Below are 14439 nucleotides of genomic sequence, written 5' to 3' on the forward strand. Positions count from 1 at the left end.
TTGGACACCTTTTGTTTAATTTATGTGCAAAGTATTTAAGAGATTCACGCTAATATTAAAAGAGGAAATATTTGATTGTATTGTATAGGCTCCGAAAGTACTGGACGTTTTGAAAAAAACAATTTCACCATTAGAATGCCGCTTTATTGCTGATGAAAAAAGGCGGTACGAAATTCGCCGGGTCAGCTAGTATAAAAATATAATTACCTAACGTTATAATTAATAGTTGGATAAAACAGATATATCTGTTTAAATTCCTTACGTGAAGTCCAAATCGTTACAGAAATTCTGTTTTTTTAATTTTCTTATTATATCTTTTTTACTCTTTACATACTTAATCCTTCCAAGACATACGTAAAGCCTTTAAAAAGCTCTTTTATTTCAATGAAGTAGCCTCTCGAACTTATAAAGTTTGACGGCACGTAAGCTCAAGCGGAAATGAGAGGAGCCTAAAAAATAAAAGCTCTTCCAAGTTCCCGGAAAAGTTCGGAAAGCTTAGTATGAATACTTATTAGTTATAATTAAGTCTTTTATTGGCAATAGTTATAGGCATCATTTCTTTATAATAAATAGAAAGTTTGTGTTTATTCATTTTTAAGGTAGACTTAAGTAGTTATATTAGACGCATTTGCAATAATGTAAAGCCTAATACTGTCATCTATATTACAAACCGTACCGGAAAACGCAGCGTGGGACGTCCACCTACAAGGTGGACTGACGACATCGTAAAGGTAGCAGGGAAGCGCAGGATGCAGGCTGCTACCAATCGATCAACGTGGAAAGCATTAGGGGAGGCCTATGTTCAGCAGTGGACGTCCTATGGCTGAAATGATGATGATGATGATGATATTACAAAAAAAGTACATAAATTGGGATACTAACACGGACTTCTTAATTGCTTCTTTCAGAGACAGCTTTAACCATTGACCTACGCTATTAGGTACCACGGAGCTGGAGTGGAGGCCACGTATAGGAAAACGCAGCGTGGGACGTTCACCCGCAAGGTAGACCGGCCATCTCATAAAGGTAGCGGGAAGGCGCTGTATGCAGGCCGCTACCAACCGTGCGATGTAGAAATCATAGGGGGAGGCCTATGTCCAGCAGTGGACGTCATGTGGCTGAAATGATGATGATGATGGGCTGCCGAGACATTCTCTCGATTTTTTAACAATGATTTAAAACTAAGATGTATCAACCGCTTTTGCCAGTGTCTTTTAAAGTGGCAAAAGCCTCAAGTTTTCTTGTTAGTCGGTCAAAAGGTCGTCATTTAGAAAAGGAAAAGGCGAGAAATGGCCGCCGGAATGATGGGAACGATTTATTACTGGCATTACAGCCGTCGGAAGCACTCGCCAGCCGAAAATCTGGACTTATCGCACTGATAAGTGACAACGTCATTAATAAGAAAGTAAAAAAAGTGAAGACACACGATAGAAAAGATAGTGTCATCAAAAGTTGCTCGACAATTATTTTATCGAGCTAGGTATAACTCTTGCAACTCACAAATGCGAGTGAGCTTTACTTGTGTGTGTACGTGTACATGCACATAATGATAGTGATACTGTAATGTCTGTCAAAACTTTTGAAAAACGAACAGTAGTGTGCCACCACACATTGTAATCACTGGTCTTCGTGAATTGCAACAACTTTTAATAAGTAATTTTCAACTTCATAATTTTAAACCAGTTTCAATAAGTCTAATGCAACAATCAGAATCATTTTGATCTAATCAGCGGCTCTAACATAATAAACTAAAACATAGTGAAAGAGTACCGAAAAATGAAAAATGTTATGTAATAAACTTAATAAGTACTATGTATTTTTTGGATGTAGAACCACAAAATGTACCGTAACGTCATTTTATCATGTTTTTTTAACTACATATATGAAATTCCTTCGCAAATTCAGTATAAGTTGAATGTTTACAAAAGCCAGATAGCAATATCGCAAAACTCATACGTCCAAATGAACATAACACCAGGACAATAGTTAAGCTACATTCTAAGTTGAACAATAAGGGGCGCCCCAACAACACACTTTATTTATGTAATGAAACTAAGTTAGTGGAAGTCGTGAAACAACAAAATAATGTCTGGAGACATTGCTGGGTAGGGTGGCCATGTTGTTTTGTTTGTGAGACATTTTTAGCTACTGATCGTTGCTAAAGAGTCAAAGGCTTTAGCGTAGCACCCGTGTTGCCACATCTTATCGCCAACAGAAAAATAAATAAATATATTTAGACAATTTCACACAGCGCTATCTAGCCCCAAAGTATAGTTAAAATGATGCATGTAAGATGTCAAGAATAAGGCTGAGTTGCACCACTTAACTTTGACCGTAACTTTAACGATAACCGGTGTTTTTTGTATGGATTTTGACAGATTGCTGATTAAGATGGTGTAACTCAGCCTAAATGTGAGCTTAAATTCGTATTTAAAATATGTATTACAATTCAAGCGATTCCCGCCCGAAGTTTAGTTAAGAAAAATATGTTGTTGAGAAGTTTTTTTTTTTTAATCTCCGGCTGAAATTGCCGGAGTTCGGTTTCAGACAAAACAATTTGTTGAATTTTAAATCAATGATAAGCAAGTCGTAGGAGCCAAGGCCAACTAAGTAAATATTGAACACAGTATAATAAGTGTATATTTATGCATGTATGTAACTACTTCCATAATATCTTCATTAGCATTTAGCACATCATCAAAAAGCCTCTTTGCTTAGAGTCTTAGGTTAAGTTACACCACCTAACTTTGACCGTAACTATGACGATAACCGGTGCTTTTTGTATGGAGTTTGACTGATTTTTGACGTTTGTCAAAGTTAAAGTATGGTGGTGCAACCCAACCTTAGAGAATTAATTGTAATTTTATTTCTGTCCTAAATGTATTTTAAAGCTGGTCACCCTACATCACTCGGTGATACAGTGTTCGTCACATAACAATGAATGCGCCTTAAATGAATCGGTATGTCCTGCACTTAAGGTGCCCCTTACTGCAAACTTCTCTACAGTGTTGCACGATGGCGAATATCGCTTTGACAATACTCAACTATATTGGACATCGCATGCAATATTGGAACAATTTGAGACACTATTACAACGGGCTTTGCTGTGGTCTCCACAAGTTGCTGGAGCATTCAATGCAGAAATTAATGGCTGTTATATTGTCCACGTGAATATTGTCGACTAGGAATGTAAATTGTGTAGGTTACATAGTTACTATGAATTGTTCGCTCATTCGTTTCAGCCAAATGACGTCCACTGCTGGACAAAGGCCTCCCCAAGGATTTCCTTAACGACTGGTCCTGCACTAGCACCCGCATCCAGGTACTTCCCACGACCTTCACCAGATCGTCGGTCCTATGATTCGTATCATTTGATAAATCATCAGTTTAGCTAGAGGACGTCCACTGCTGAAGATAGGCCTCCCCAATGGTTTACAAATCGACCAGTTGGAAGAGGCTTGTATCCAGCAGCTTTCTGCTGCATTTCGTTCGTTTCAGCCAAATTAATGACGTCCACTGCTGGACAAAGGCCTCCTCCAAGGTTTTCCACAATGAACGGTCCTGCGCTGCCCGTATCCAGGCTGCATCTGCTGCATTTACTAGGTCATATCTAAGTCCATTATTTGACAAATGATTACAAAGCTTTTTAATGGATATTTATTAATTAAATTAAGGAAGCAATAAACATATTGAGTATTGAGTAATATTTTTTCCACTCTCAACCAAACACTCAAGCTACAATAAATAGTTCGTGACACCTAACGAACTATTTAATGCTGACTGTACAATCGACCTATTACAAAAGCGAATTCAAAATGGTACAAACAACACCACGTAAAGCTTAACACTGGGGCATCTTATGCAGTCGTAATATGGGTGGTTTCGGAACAAAAATGTATAGACTGATGTGCTGTTGACTGAATAACAATGTCGATGCCCCAAGATCATATCTCACAATGGACGAAACCCCAAAACAGGGGTCTATTCGAAACAATACTATAACTCAGTATGACGTACCGTTTAGCATACAATGATACTACGTTGAGACTTGGCAACAACCAGCGGCCATATTAATGGCTGCTCTGGTTCTGTATGATAATAGGTTTTGCTGTACGAATGCTTAATCTAAAGGACAAGAAGAATTCAGACCGAAGTCTTGGATAAGTCGAACCCTAACTTCGAACTCCTCCTGTTCTTCATAATTCGTTGCGGGTCCAATGGCAGTTTAACTTTCCCCCGTGACTTGACCTTCAGTGGTTGGGTTTTTATTGGCGGTCAATCTGTAGATCCTGGCTACACTGGAATTGCGGCGGTGGGAACGAGAGGTGGGAATAGTTCCGTTTAGCCTTGAAGGTTCTTGGAGATTCTATAGCGCATATAAGTCAGAAGAGAACTGGCTTGTTACTTGAAAATTAAGGATAAAAATATTTATTTTTAATGTTAATCATTGCCGGCCGCTACCAACCGGGCAACATGGAAAGCATTGGGGGAGGCCTATGTTCAGCAGTGGACGTCCTATGGTTGATATGATGATGATGATGATGATGTTAATCATTGTAGATTTGTTCATCATTCATTCATCTAGCTTTGAAGCTAGGGAAGGCTTTGAAGCCCTTTCGAAGTAGAACCCTTCAAGGCAATGAAACTAATATCTACCACACCAAATATAAAAATACCAAAAACGTCAAGACAACACAAATAAAATGTATCATTTTTCCAGCGAATCCTCTCCGTAATTATTTCCACGTTTTCCGTTTCATATTTCGTACGGCCTCCAAGGCTATTCGTCCCAGAAATTATTTTAAGATTTGCAATTCAAAATAAATAAACCGGGAGGGAAATCCTTCAGCGGGATCATCTCTGAAAGACGAAATCTGAAGGCGAATACAGAAATATACAATTTCGAGAGTTTTCTTGTTCCATTTCTTGATTTCAGGATTAGGGTTAGGGCATTTCTTTGTTTCATGATTTGCTTAATAACTAATTTGAATTTAGAACTAATAAAGAAGTTCTGCTGCTTCTTTTACTTTGTGTTCTTCATTTGTTAACTTGTGGTATATTTTTTGAAAGTGTCTTGTAATAAAATGTAAGACTCTTAATTAACTCCAGAAAAAAATTAATTAACTACTTATCAGAATATATTATACAAATACATATAGATGCCACAGTGTTATCAATGCTACTATCCATGGGTCCCATGGATCGGATCAAGTGGCTACATTTAGATCAAACTATACTGTACTTCATTCTATTTACCATACATAAACACACTTATCTAACCAACAAGCTCTGGTTATATCCATTTAGCGTTTATCAGTGCGACATATTCCGAGAAGCGAACTCGCGCCTTTCATGTATGTTAACCCGATTACTAAAGAAGAAACTAAATATACGAGTAACTAAAACAGCTTGGAATTTTTTTAACCCCAACGAGGAAGCTCTTGGCCTATATCACACCTGATGGTAAGTGATGATCAGTAGGCCTAAGATGCGCGCCACGATAAGCGGTTATCACGCCATTTTATCGATTTTGCCCATACATTTTGACGTCGATAAAAGTTATCCCGGCGCGCATCTTAGGCCTACAGGCCGAAGGTGGAAGCGAGCTTCACCCGGAATCCTCAACCACAGAGGAACTGGCTATCTTACCTCTAACTGCCGGAACACAGCAATGCTGTTAACATTGTTGTCACGGCGGCAGACTTAGGTAAGATGGTAGCTAGCCAGGCGGACTTGGAATAAGCCCTACCACCAACCAAATGAAGATTTGTTTTAGATGTAACATTTTTGAAGATTTGAATATAATTATTTTAAACACTAGTTACCTACCTGGGTGCGGGCGGCGCAGGACCGGTCGTTGTGGAAATCCTTGGGGGAGGCCTTTGTCCATCAGTGGACTTAATTTGGCTCAAACGAATCACTACTTACATCGATGAAAACGGCCTATTTTCTTAACGTGCAATACTTTTTGTAACTTATAGGTAAAGCCCGGTCCGTGAGCACGTAGAATTTTGTCCAATGACCCCAGGCTACCCATCCTTATCGCTCGCGCGTAATTATATTGCTATCGCGACTGTGCGACGGGCGCCCGCAGTGAATGTGTGAGCGCGACAGCAACATAATTACGCGCGAGCGATAAGGATGGGTAGCTTGGGGTCATCGGACAAAATTCTACGTGCTCACGGACCAGACTTAATAATTATTTTGCTAGTCGGATTAATCAACAGTACCTACAAACTACGAGTATAATAATTATTTTTTCTATTTGTAATCGTTTGAAAATATCTAAATAGGTTTTAGATAGGTCTTACTTTATTAGATGTTGAGTCCCTTTATTTATTACCTGTAACAATAAAACTTACAAATAAGTATAAATAAGGCAAAATAAATAATGAATTCCTTTTTCAATCTCAACCTCAATTTCGTATCGTGTTTCAGCAAAAAGATCAAATACCCAACCGTTCCTTTAAAAATAATAATATCTGAATATGAACAACATTATTAAATACCGTCTCTTCAAAAAATTACTTTCAAGTCAATGACAACATACAATATTGGGTAAATGTATAAACGGGGGTTCCCCGTCTCATCCATGTACAGTCAGCACAACAGACAGACTTTTGTTCAAATTCGACTTTATTACTATGCACATAAAGGCTACCGAGTAGCTTGACGTGCTGTCGTCAGTACAAAGGGATGAATTCGGTGCTCGCTATGAAAAATATACGAGAATTGCCCTCCAGCCCTTACGGGTGAAAGTGGATTAAGGTATGGGGTTACCTTTACACTTCAGTGCATTGCAAAGGGGTCAAATAATATACATTAGGTATATTTTTTAAACTACCAATTTTGATGTACAAATAACTAATATTATTGTTTGTTTACCCTTCCTTCTAAGCTAAGTAAATCAGTTGTGAATAATAATTGAACTGTCGACCCTCAACACGGCAGTCCTTTATTTCATTGTTTTGAAAAGTGTTTCAAATTAAACACTTTAACTTTATTTGTATTAAGAAAAATCACAATAGATAATTTCGATATAGATAATACCCATAAAAATACATGATTATTACACAAATATGGTCGTAATGGCGAGTAATGGCTACCACATTTCAAGCGCAAGCTAATCGAAAAGCCAGAAGATATTTATCTACTTAAGACTTATCCAATACACAACAATTCAACAGCATTAATAATTTAGATCATCTCAAAGTGAAATTGATCGATTGACCTTGACCTCAGACTGGAGGGCTCGAGAGGTCTCACACTGAGGGTCTAAATAAACAGTCAGCTGACCTTCAAACTCTTAATGAGAGATATAATAGGGTTGGGGTCAGTAACCTCCCTGGATGTCCTCCTAATTATGACGTACATGGCATAACATGCATAAAATAATACTTGGTTTGACTAATCATTTCAGTCATGGTGAGAATTACATTATATTGAGATGGAAAGCTGATAAAATTTATCACTTTTCAAGTACAAACGACGGCACGCAAAGTTAAATAAATACTGACTGAGGTATCTTTTATATTTCTTAATACTCGTAGGTGCTATTTGGGAACTAAAAATGTAATGATTTGCTATCGACTTTACATAGAGTTGGAAAAAATTTGAAATCTTGTGAATAAAACAATAATAAAATACTACTGAAAGCACGGGTCTGCTGATCGCTCCTGTGATATCAACATTTTTTTTCTTGGTAAGCTTTATTTACCTACATCAATAAAAATGTTTGCGTTAAGCGATTATCTTTACCAAACTTACTGTTTTAGATTTCTACTATGTAAGAGCCCTTAATATTAAGTGTTGATGGACTTGTCCCGGGTATTTTAGATTTCTTAATAATACATCTCTAATTTATTTAGCTGGGGTGAAGGTTCTGTATTGTTTTTTGACATTGCCACGTTTATGAACAACATTGTTTCATGTCTGAGGAAAATAGGCACTTTGGACCTTTTTTTCCTTCTAGATTTCGTTGCACAAGAAATGGGCACGTAAGCCATTGTTAAAAAAGATAATACTAAATCTATGTTTGTGTAGGTACCCACATCATGCGACAGAGAGGAAGGTTTAATAAAAAATTCGCAATTTAACATTTTACACATTTAAATTATAAGGCGATTTTTTATGGTCAATATTTAAATCATAGTTTAATAAGAAAGATTTTATATTTACTTCATAACATAAAATTAATCAAAATAATGGCAACAACTCAGCATGACGAGTCATGCTCTAAGGCAGGACCCAGAACATTTTTAATTCGAATAATGTCTTAATTTTTTTTAAATCGTGTTCCCTTTCTTAGCAACGCACTACATTATGTACATCGCGCCTAATTCACTGGGAATGAAGCACACACGGACTTGTATTTTCATATTATCTGCATTGGTATCCTGTTTTATTATAATATATCTTCTCTGACTGTTCCTTCCTGCTTACCTTTGCCCTTTTGTGTGTTTTCCTTGGGGTTTTAATTTATTTTTGTACTTGGAAGAAAGTGTGCCTATTTTTAGTGGAATAAATAGTAAGGTCTTTTACTCTAAGTATTATTTTCAAATATCAGTCCACAGGTGGACAATGATTATACGGGACTATTCCCACCTCTCGTTCCCACTGCAACTTCTGTGTAGCCAGGATCTACAGCTTGACCGCCAATAAAAACCCAACTAGTGAAGGTCAAGTTTGTCCCAATGACACAATGATGACACAATACATAACCTACTTCCTATATTTTCTGTGTATAAGTTCAACAGTCCCTGTAATTGAGATCCTAATTGATAGAATTCAAGCATTGGTGACTGAGTTTCTTCCGCCACTTCTTCTCAGCACCAGCCCATAATATGTTGTCCCGAAGTGGTGGTAGAGCAAGCTATATTTGGGACGTGTATTAAGTGCCCTGGAAAGGGCCTATGTACTGAATAAACTATGTGATTTGATTGAAAAATCTACCTACGGTTTTGCCTGTTAAGATCTGAAACTTAATTGAAACTCCATTAGGCAAATTAAACGTCTAAATTAAAGTTAAAGTACCAACACGTGTACCCTTCATAGGAAATTTTGTGGAATCTGGGATTCGTAATCTGTTACCCCAAGTCTGAGATAAGAAAGTGTAACATAAATGAAAGCCTACTCAGCTGGATTGTAAGTCGGCTTGAGAAGTAGGGTAATGATGGCCAGTGAGTTTATCGATGTCACAAAGTTTTTCAAGGTGTTTGTTGGTAAAGTAGCCTATAAATAAGTAGGTGTAATATACGGTTTAAGACATCATTCATCGTGAATATTGGTTATTTAGTACCTATCCAATGCAGGAGCATGACCTATTCTAATTTACCTGAAGAAATGGAGGATTTGGCCTACACATCCTCACGCAGATCTCTGATGGTAGTCTCTACATTAAGACGGAACCACACGGCTGAGTCTATGATTTAGTTAGGCTACATGAGTTACTATTAGTATTATAGTAAATTAGTAATGAGAATAAATGAGCAGAGAATGGGCAGCAGCGCTCTCTGAAAAACAACAATCTTTTAAACTGCGATCTCCAACCCGCCTGGCAAGCGTGGAGATTATGGCAAAACCCTCCACTATAGTGGAGGAGGCTCATAGTCCAGCAGTGGACTGTAAACGGCTGTTGATGATGATGATGATGAAATGAGTAATAAGCGGGCGGTTCACGACCGGTCGTTGTGGAAATCCTTGGGGAGGCCTTTGTCCAGCAGTGGACATAATTAAGCTGAAACGAATAGGATATTAGCTAAGCATTTTTTGATTGAGAACTAGTAACTACATTTTCATCCAACATATTATAACATACGTCTTTCAGTGTATAAACACTCATTTTGACACGATTTGTAATTTTATTTGTAAAAAAAAGATTTTAATCACTTTTCAATTTCTTTTTCTTAACTTTAGGATATAACGTACCTATTTAATCGATATACTCAGTCACAACACTATCAACCAGTCGCTTGTAACTTTTAACTGTTCTTTTCTTCCTAGCTTTATTACACACCTACCGTTTATCGATACAAGCACAACACTATCAACCAGTCTTGTTACGCAACACTAAGCGGCCCTCGGGGAGGGAGCGGGCACTCTATCAATCACTCACCTACGATATTATTATCAGTAACTTGAGAAGGCAATAAGTGCGCCAGAGGACTGTTTGTCCTCACTCTGATTTGGAGGGACTGTCTAATTCATTTTCTTGTCTACATTGTTTACGAATTACTGTTTTATTATAAAAGCAAGTGGGTTTATAATCCTTAGCACGTGTTGAGCCGTATTCTGGAGAATTTTGATTTCTTTTTCATTAAATAATTAAAATTTTTCTTTAAAGAATTTCATTGAATTCTGTTCCAAGTTTGTTTCTTTTAAAACTAATCTCCGGTCGTTTTCTTCAAAATCTTCTGTTTTCTAATTATACGACCCGTGTCATCAACATTTTTAGAATTAGGTAGGTAGGCACATTCAGCTAAACACTGTGATTGTGTTTTTCTTTAAGTTTATTTATTGGGCTTTCAAACAACACCAATATTGATGGAGAACCATGTTTGTGTTAGAAGAAAATCTTAAAAGTAACTGTCCCGGGAGGTGCGATTTTTTTGACGCCTAGTGTAGTTGCTATTTTGCCACAAAAGGTAGTTTTAGCAATTTATGTAAGATTACATTTTTGTAAGCTAGCAAAAATAAGTATGTTCCACTTTTCCTTGAATTAAGTAGATGTTCCGTTTACATAACGATGGCGATAATAATCGTATTATCGGACCATTTTTAACCGATTTCATTACACTCCTCGTATGAAAACAAATATTTAACGACAGATATAGCTATTGACACTAGATTTTACACATATTTTTGCGAGTTTGGTGATTATTTGGGATTTACAGGTTTACATTTAAGACTGATTCGAGATATGAGTATAGTTTCTAAATACGAGGCTTGTTCCCACGGCAAAGGGATACATTAATACAGCATCCCGCAAAACTGGACAGCCTTGTGAACACACATATTTTGTGTTTGAAATTCGAATTGCAAATTCGAACCGATCAGTTTTTTGCGGGACACTGCAAACGGGAAGTTCGTGTGAACGTTAAAATTAAAACACACTACTAAACGGGATCCGGCTAAAAACAGTTCCTGCAAAATATTGGATGTCTCCGTGGGAACAAGCCCGTAGATTGCAACAGGCTTTGAGCAATCCCGTTCATAATTATCGCACATCGCCGATGACAGGACGAGGTTATTGGTTCATGCGAAAGGGTAACGCCTCTGAGAGCTGATTGACAGTAAATTAAAATCCGTCTATCACACCGTAACAGCACAGCACTAGCAATATCTGTTTTCTGAAACTATTGCGGCTATTATCGTACATACTTTTTCATGTACAAATGTTCTTGTTTCCAATAAATAAAATTTTGAATTTGAATTTTGAAATCTGCGACTACAAGGTAGGTTTACGGAGCTTTTGCAGATGGAAGAGCCAGAAGCTTCAGCTGACGCCCCTGTGATCCGCTGCCGTCTGCCAGGGCGCCGCAGGAGGGTTTACAACCTGCACGCTCCTCCTTAGGGGCCTCAACCACCGGGTATGGGGATGCCTGGCGGCCGCCTTACGAGACCCGTGACGACGGCGCGGCGCACCAGAGTCCAAAGCGCCGTGATAACCCGAGGGGAACCAACATTCCCCTCGAAGGCGGAAGGGCTCGCCAAGAGCGAGCCGTAGCCTGAGATGGAGCCGCGAACGAATGTCTGATTTTAGGACAATAACTTGCGGCTTCGTTTCAATGCTGGTTTTAGTGGGTAGGCCCTGGCAGGGAGAGTCCCATATAGCCCACTGACTGTCCCCATCGGCCAGTGGGTGCATGCATAACCAAAGCATTTCCCGACGAAAAAAAGGATTACGGATTTTACGGATAGGTAATGATTACGGATAATTATATTTTGTAAATTTATCCTTTTAAATATACCTATTAATTTCTAGAACACACCGATTCTTTACACAATTATTGCGGATTTTTACTCGCACGCGCGCGCCATTCAAACTTAACTGGACGTAGGTAGTTCCCGCGTCTTTAAGTTTCGAAACAATCAGCGCCCTCTCGTGACGTGACAGCGTACTAATTTTAGGTTGGCCAAAGAGTTTGGAATAGAGGAATGAGGATGCGTAGCCAGTATTAAACAGAAATAAAACCACAGCAGTACCTACATCAAACTAATATAAGTATTATTTTTGTTGCAAAATTGTACATTTACTAATTACGTAAGATGTTTAATAAAAGAGAATAATACCTATTTTACACACAAGACCTAATACGATAACTTAGCGACATAACGCATAGCATAATACAAAATACAGATTACTTAAAACAGTTGCCAAAATGCTGAAAATCCTGGTGACTGTTTCAAATTCAAATCTATGCAGACAATGCTGTTATATTGTTTTTATAGTAGAAAATATTGGCAGCTTTTGCCGACTATAGTAAAACTTCACCAGGAAATAAAACATCAATATTTAGTTAATTCAAGACAATGCTAAACATATTCTTGCTATACTTCATGGTCCACCTACAGCTACAGAAAAATAAAATTTGAAAATAGGTTGTATTTTCACCAAGCGAAGTTTGTAGGGAGAAAACCTTGTTACGCTTCGGTGTAAGCGTCGGCGGTGTTATCCCTAGAGGATTGGAGTACATTGGAGTCTTCGAATTAGACGTGACACCCACACGGATGTACGAGTATTGTGCGAACAAAAAACGGACCGTTCAATGCATAACGGACAAGTGATGAGGATTAGACAGTGAATGAACTGTACAGTCGAAGTAATAATATGGCGAAATGACGTAGGTAGGCAGGTATTTTGTACCTTATTGACTTTGTAATAAACTCCTCTTTCGCTAGAAAAGAAAACACTGAAACCTCATTTTCGTTTAGCTGAAATGCGTAAAATAGTTCAAACGCATTCATCATTCACTCATTTTCATTCACCAATTCAAAGTTTAGTATGACCGACGAACTAAACAAATATTTTTATAATCTGTAGGCTGAGTGTAATACCGCAGTGTCTCAAGTCGAAAGTATTTGACCAATGCGTGTTGCCAGTGATGGTATACGGATCTGAGACGTGGTCGCTTACTATGGGCCTCATAAGAAGGCTCAAGGTCACCCAAAGGGCGATGGAGCGGGCTATGCTCGGAGTCTCCCTGCGTGATCGAATCAGAAATGAGGAGATCCGCAGGAGAACCAAAGTAACCGACATAGCTCGCAGAATTGCTAAAATCAAGTGGCAGTGGGCGGGGCACATAGCTCGTAGAGACGATGGCCGTTGGGGCAGGAAAGTTCTCGAGTGGCGACCACGGGCTGGAAGACGTAGCGTGGGCAGGCCTCCTACTAGGTGGACCGACGATCTGGTAAAGGTCGCGGGAAGAGCCTGGATGCGGGCAGCGCAGGACCGTTCATTTTGGAAAACCTTGGGGGAGGCCTTTGTCCAGCAGTGGACGTCATTTGGCTGAAACGAACGAAGGCTGAGTGTGAGTTTAGGTACATCAAACGTCCTCACTAGTGAGCGCATACATTTAATGTCATTTTTTACGCGCTCACTGTTAGCGCGTTTGATGTAAACTCACACTAGGCCCTCTATATTTATAGCATGTCATTTCAAGTCTCCGAAGGGATCCCGATCACATCCCCAAACAGGCTCTGGATTGGAACCCCCAAGGGAAACGCAAACGTGGACACCCCAAGCAAACTTGGCGGCGCACTGTGGCAGACGAGGCGAAGAAAATCGGCAAGACTTGGAGCGAGATCAAACGCATAGCTCAAGACCGAACGCGATGGATGACTGTTGTGGACGCCCTCTGCCCCATCTAGGAGACATAGGACCATAAGTCAAGTAAGTCAATTTCAAGTCTTACTGACCTGTCTTACGTTTCTCTGTAAACCCATCAAACCTTAAGCGGTCTCATAAGACCGCGCTCGTTTCGCGGGTACTTGAAGGGTTATGTTATAGCACCTGAAGCACAAGTCACTAAACTATGAAATTTCTGCTTTTAAATTGTTACTAAAGTCCATATTTTAATTAATTTGTGCTCATCATTTAAAAATCTATCATCGAATCACATCTTTTCTTTACTATAGAAAAAAGAACAAGTAAACCAATGAACCAAAATTATCGAACACGTTTCCATTTACGTGTGCGACAAAATGTCTCCTGACATCTAATCATTTAGCCATTAGGTATTCCGGGGGTGTATTCTTAATAAACTGGTAGTAATTACAAAACTGCGGGCCCTCGTCGCCTTGAATATTAATAGTGTTCGCGAACTTTTGTTTTTACTTGAGGAAAGTTGAGAGGAGAATCGTTTGCTGTGAGGCAGTTGGTGGATGCCATTCATAATTAACTTCTGGAACATTTTTGAGTAAATGTTTGCAGCCTTAAAA

At 38.7% G+C, this 14439-nt stretch overlaps 2 protein-coding genes across 2 annotated transcripts in view; one reads left to right on the forward strand and one right to left on the reverse strand.

Moving 5' to 3' along the window:
- The window catches only part of LOC135080954 (uncharacterized), a 53775-nt gene extending 42045 nt beyond the window's left edge, over positions 1–11730 (forward strand). Inside the window, exon 3 of the mRNA XM_063975675.1 lies at positions 11573–11730. Coding sequence (XP_063831745.1) covers positions 11573–11730 — 158 coding nt within the window. The remainder of the gene's footprint in view (positions 1–11572) is intronic.
- The window catches only part of LOC135081163 (brain tumor protein), a 666947-nt gene that overhangs the window by 631631 nt on the left and 20877 nt on the right, over positions 1–14439 (reverse strand). The gene's annotated exons all lie outside the window — the stretch shown is intronic.

This window comes from Ostrinia nubilalis, chromosome 19, assembly GCF_963855985.1.
Source record: "Ostrinia nubilalis chromosome 19, ilOstNubi1.1, whole genome shotgun sequence".
In the NCBI taxonomy this organism is placed as follows: domain Eukaryota; kingdom Metazoa; phylum Arthropoda; class Insecta; order Lepidoptera; family Crambidae; genus Ostrinia; species Ostrinia nubilalis.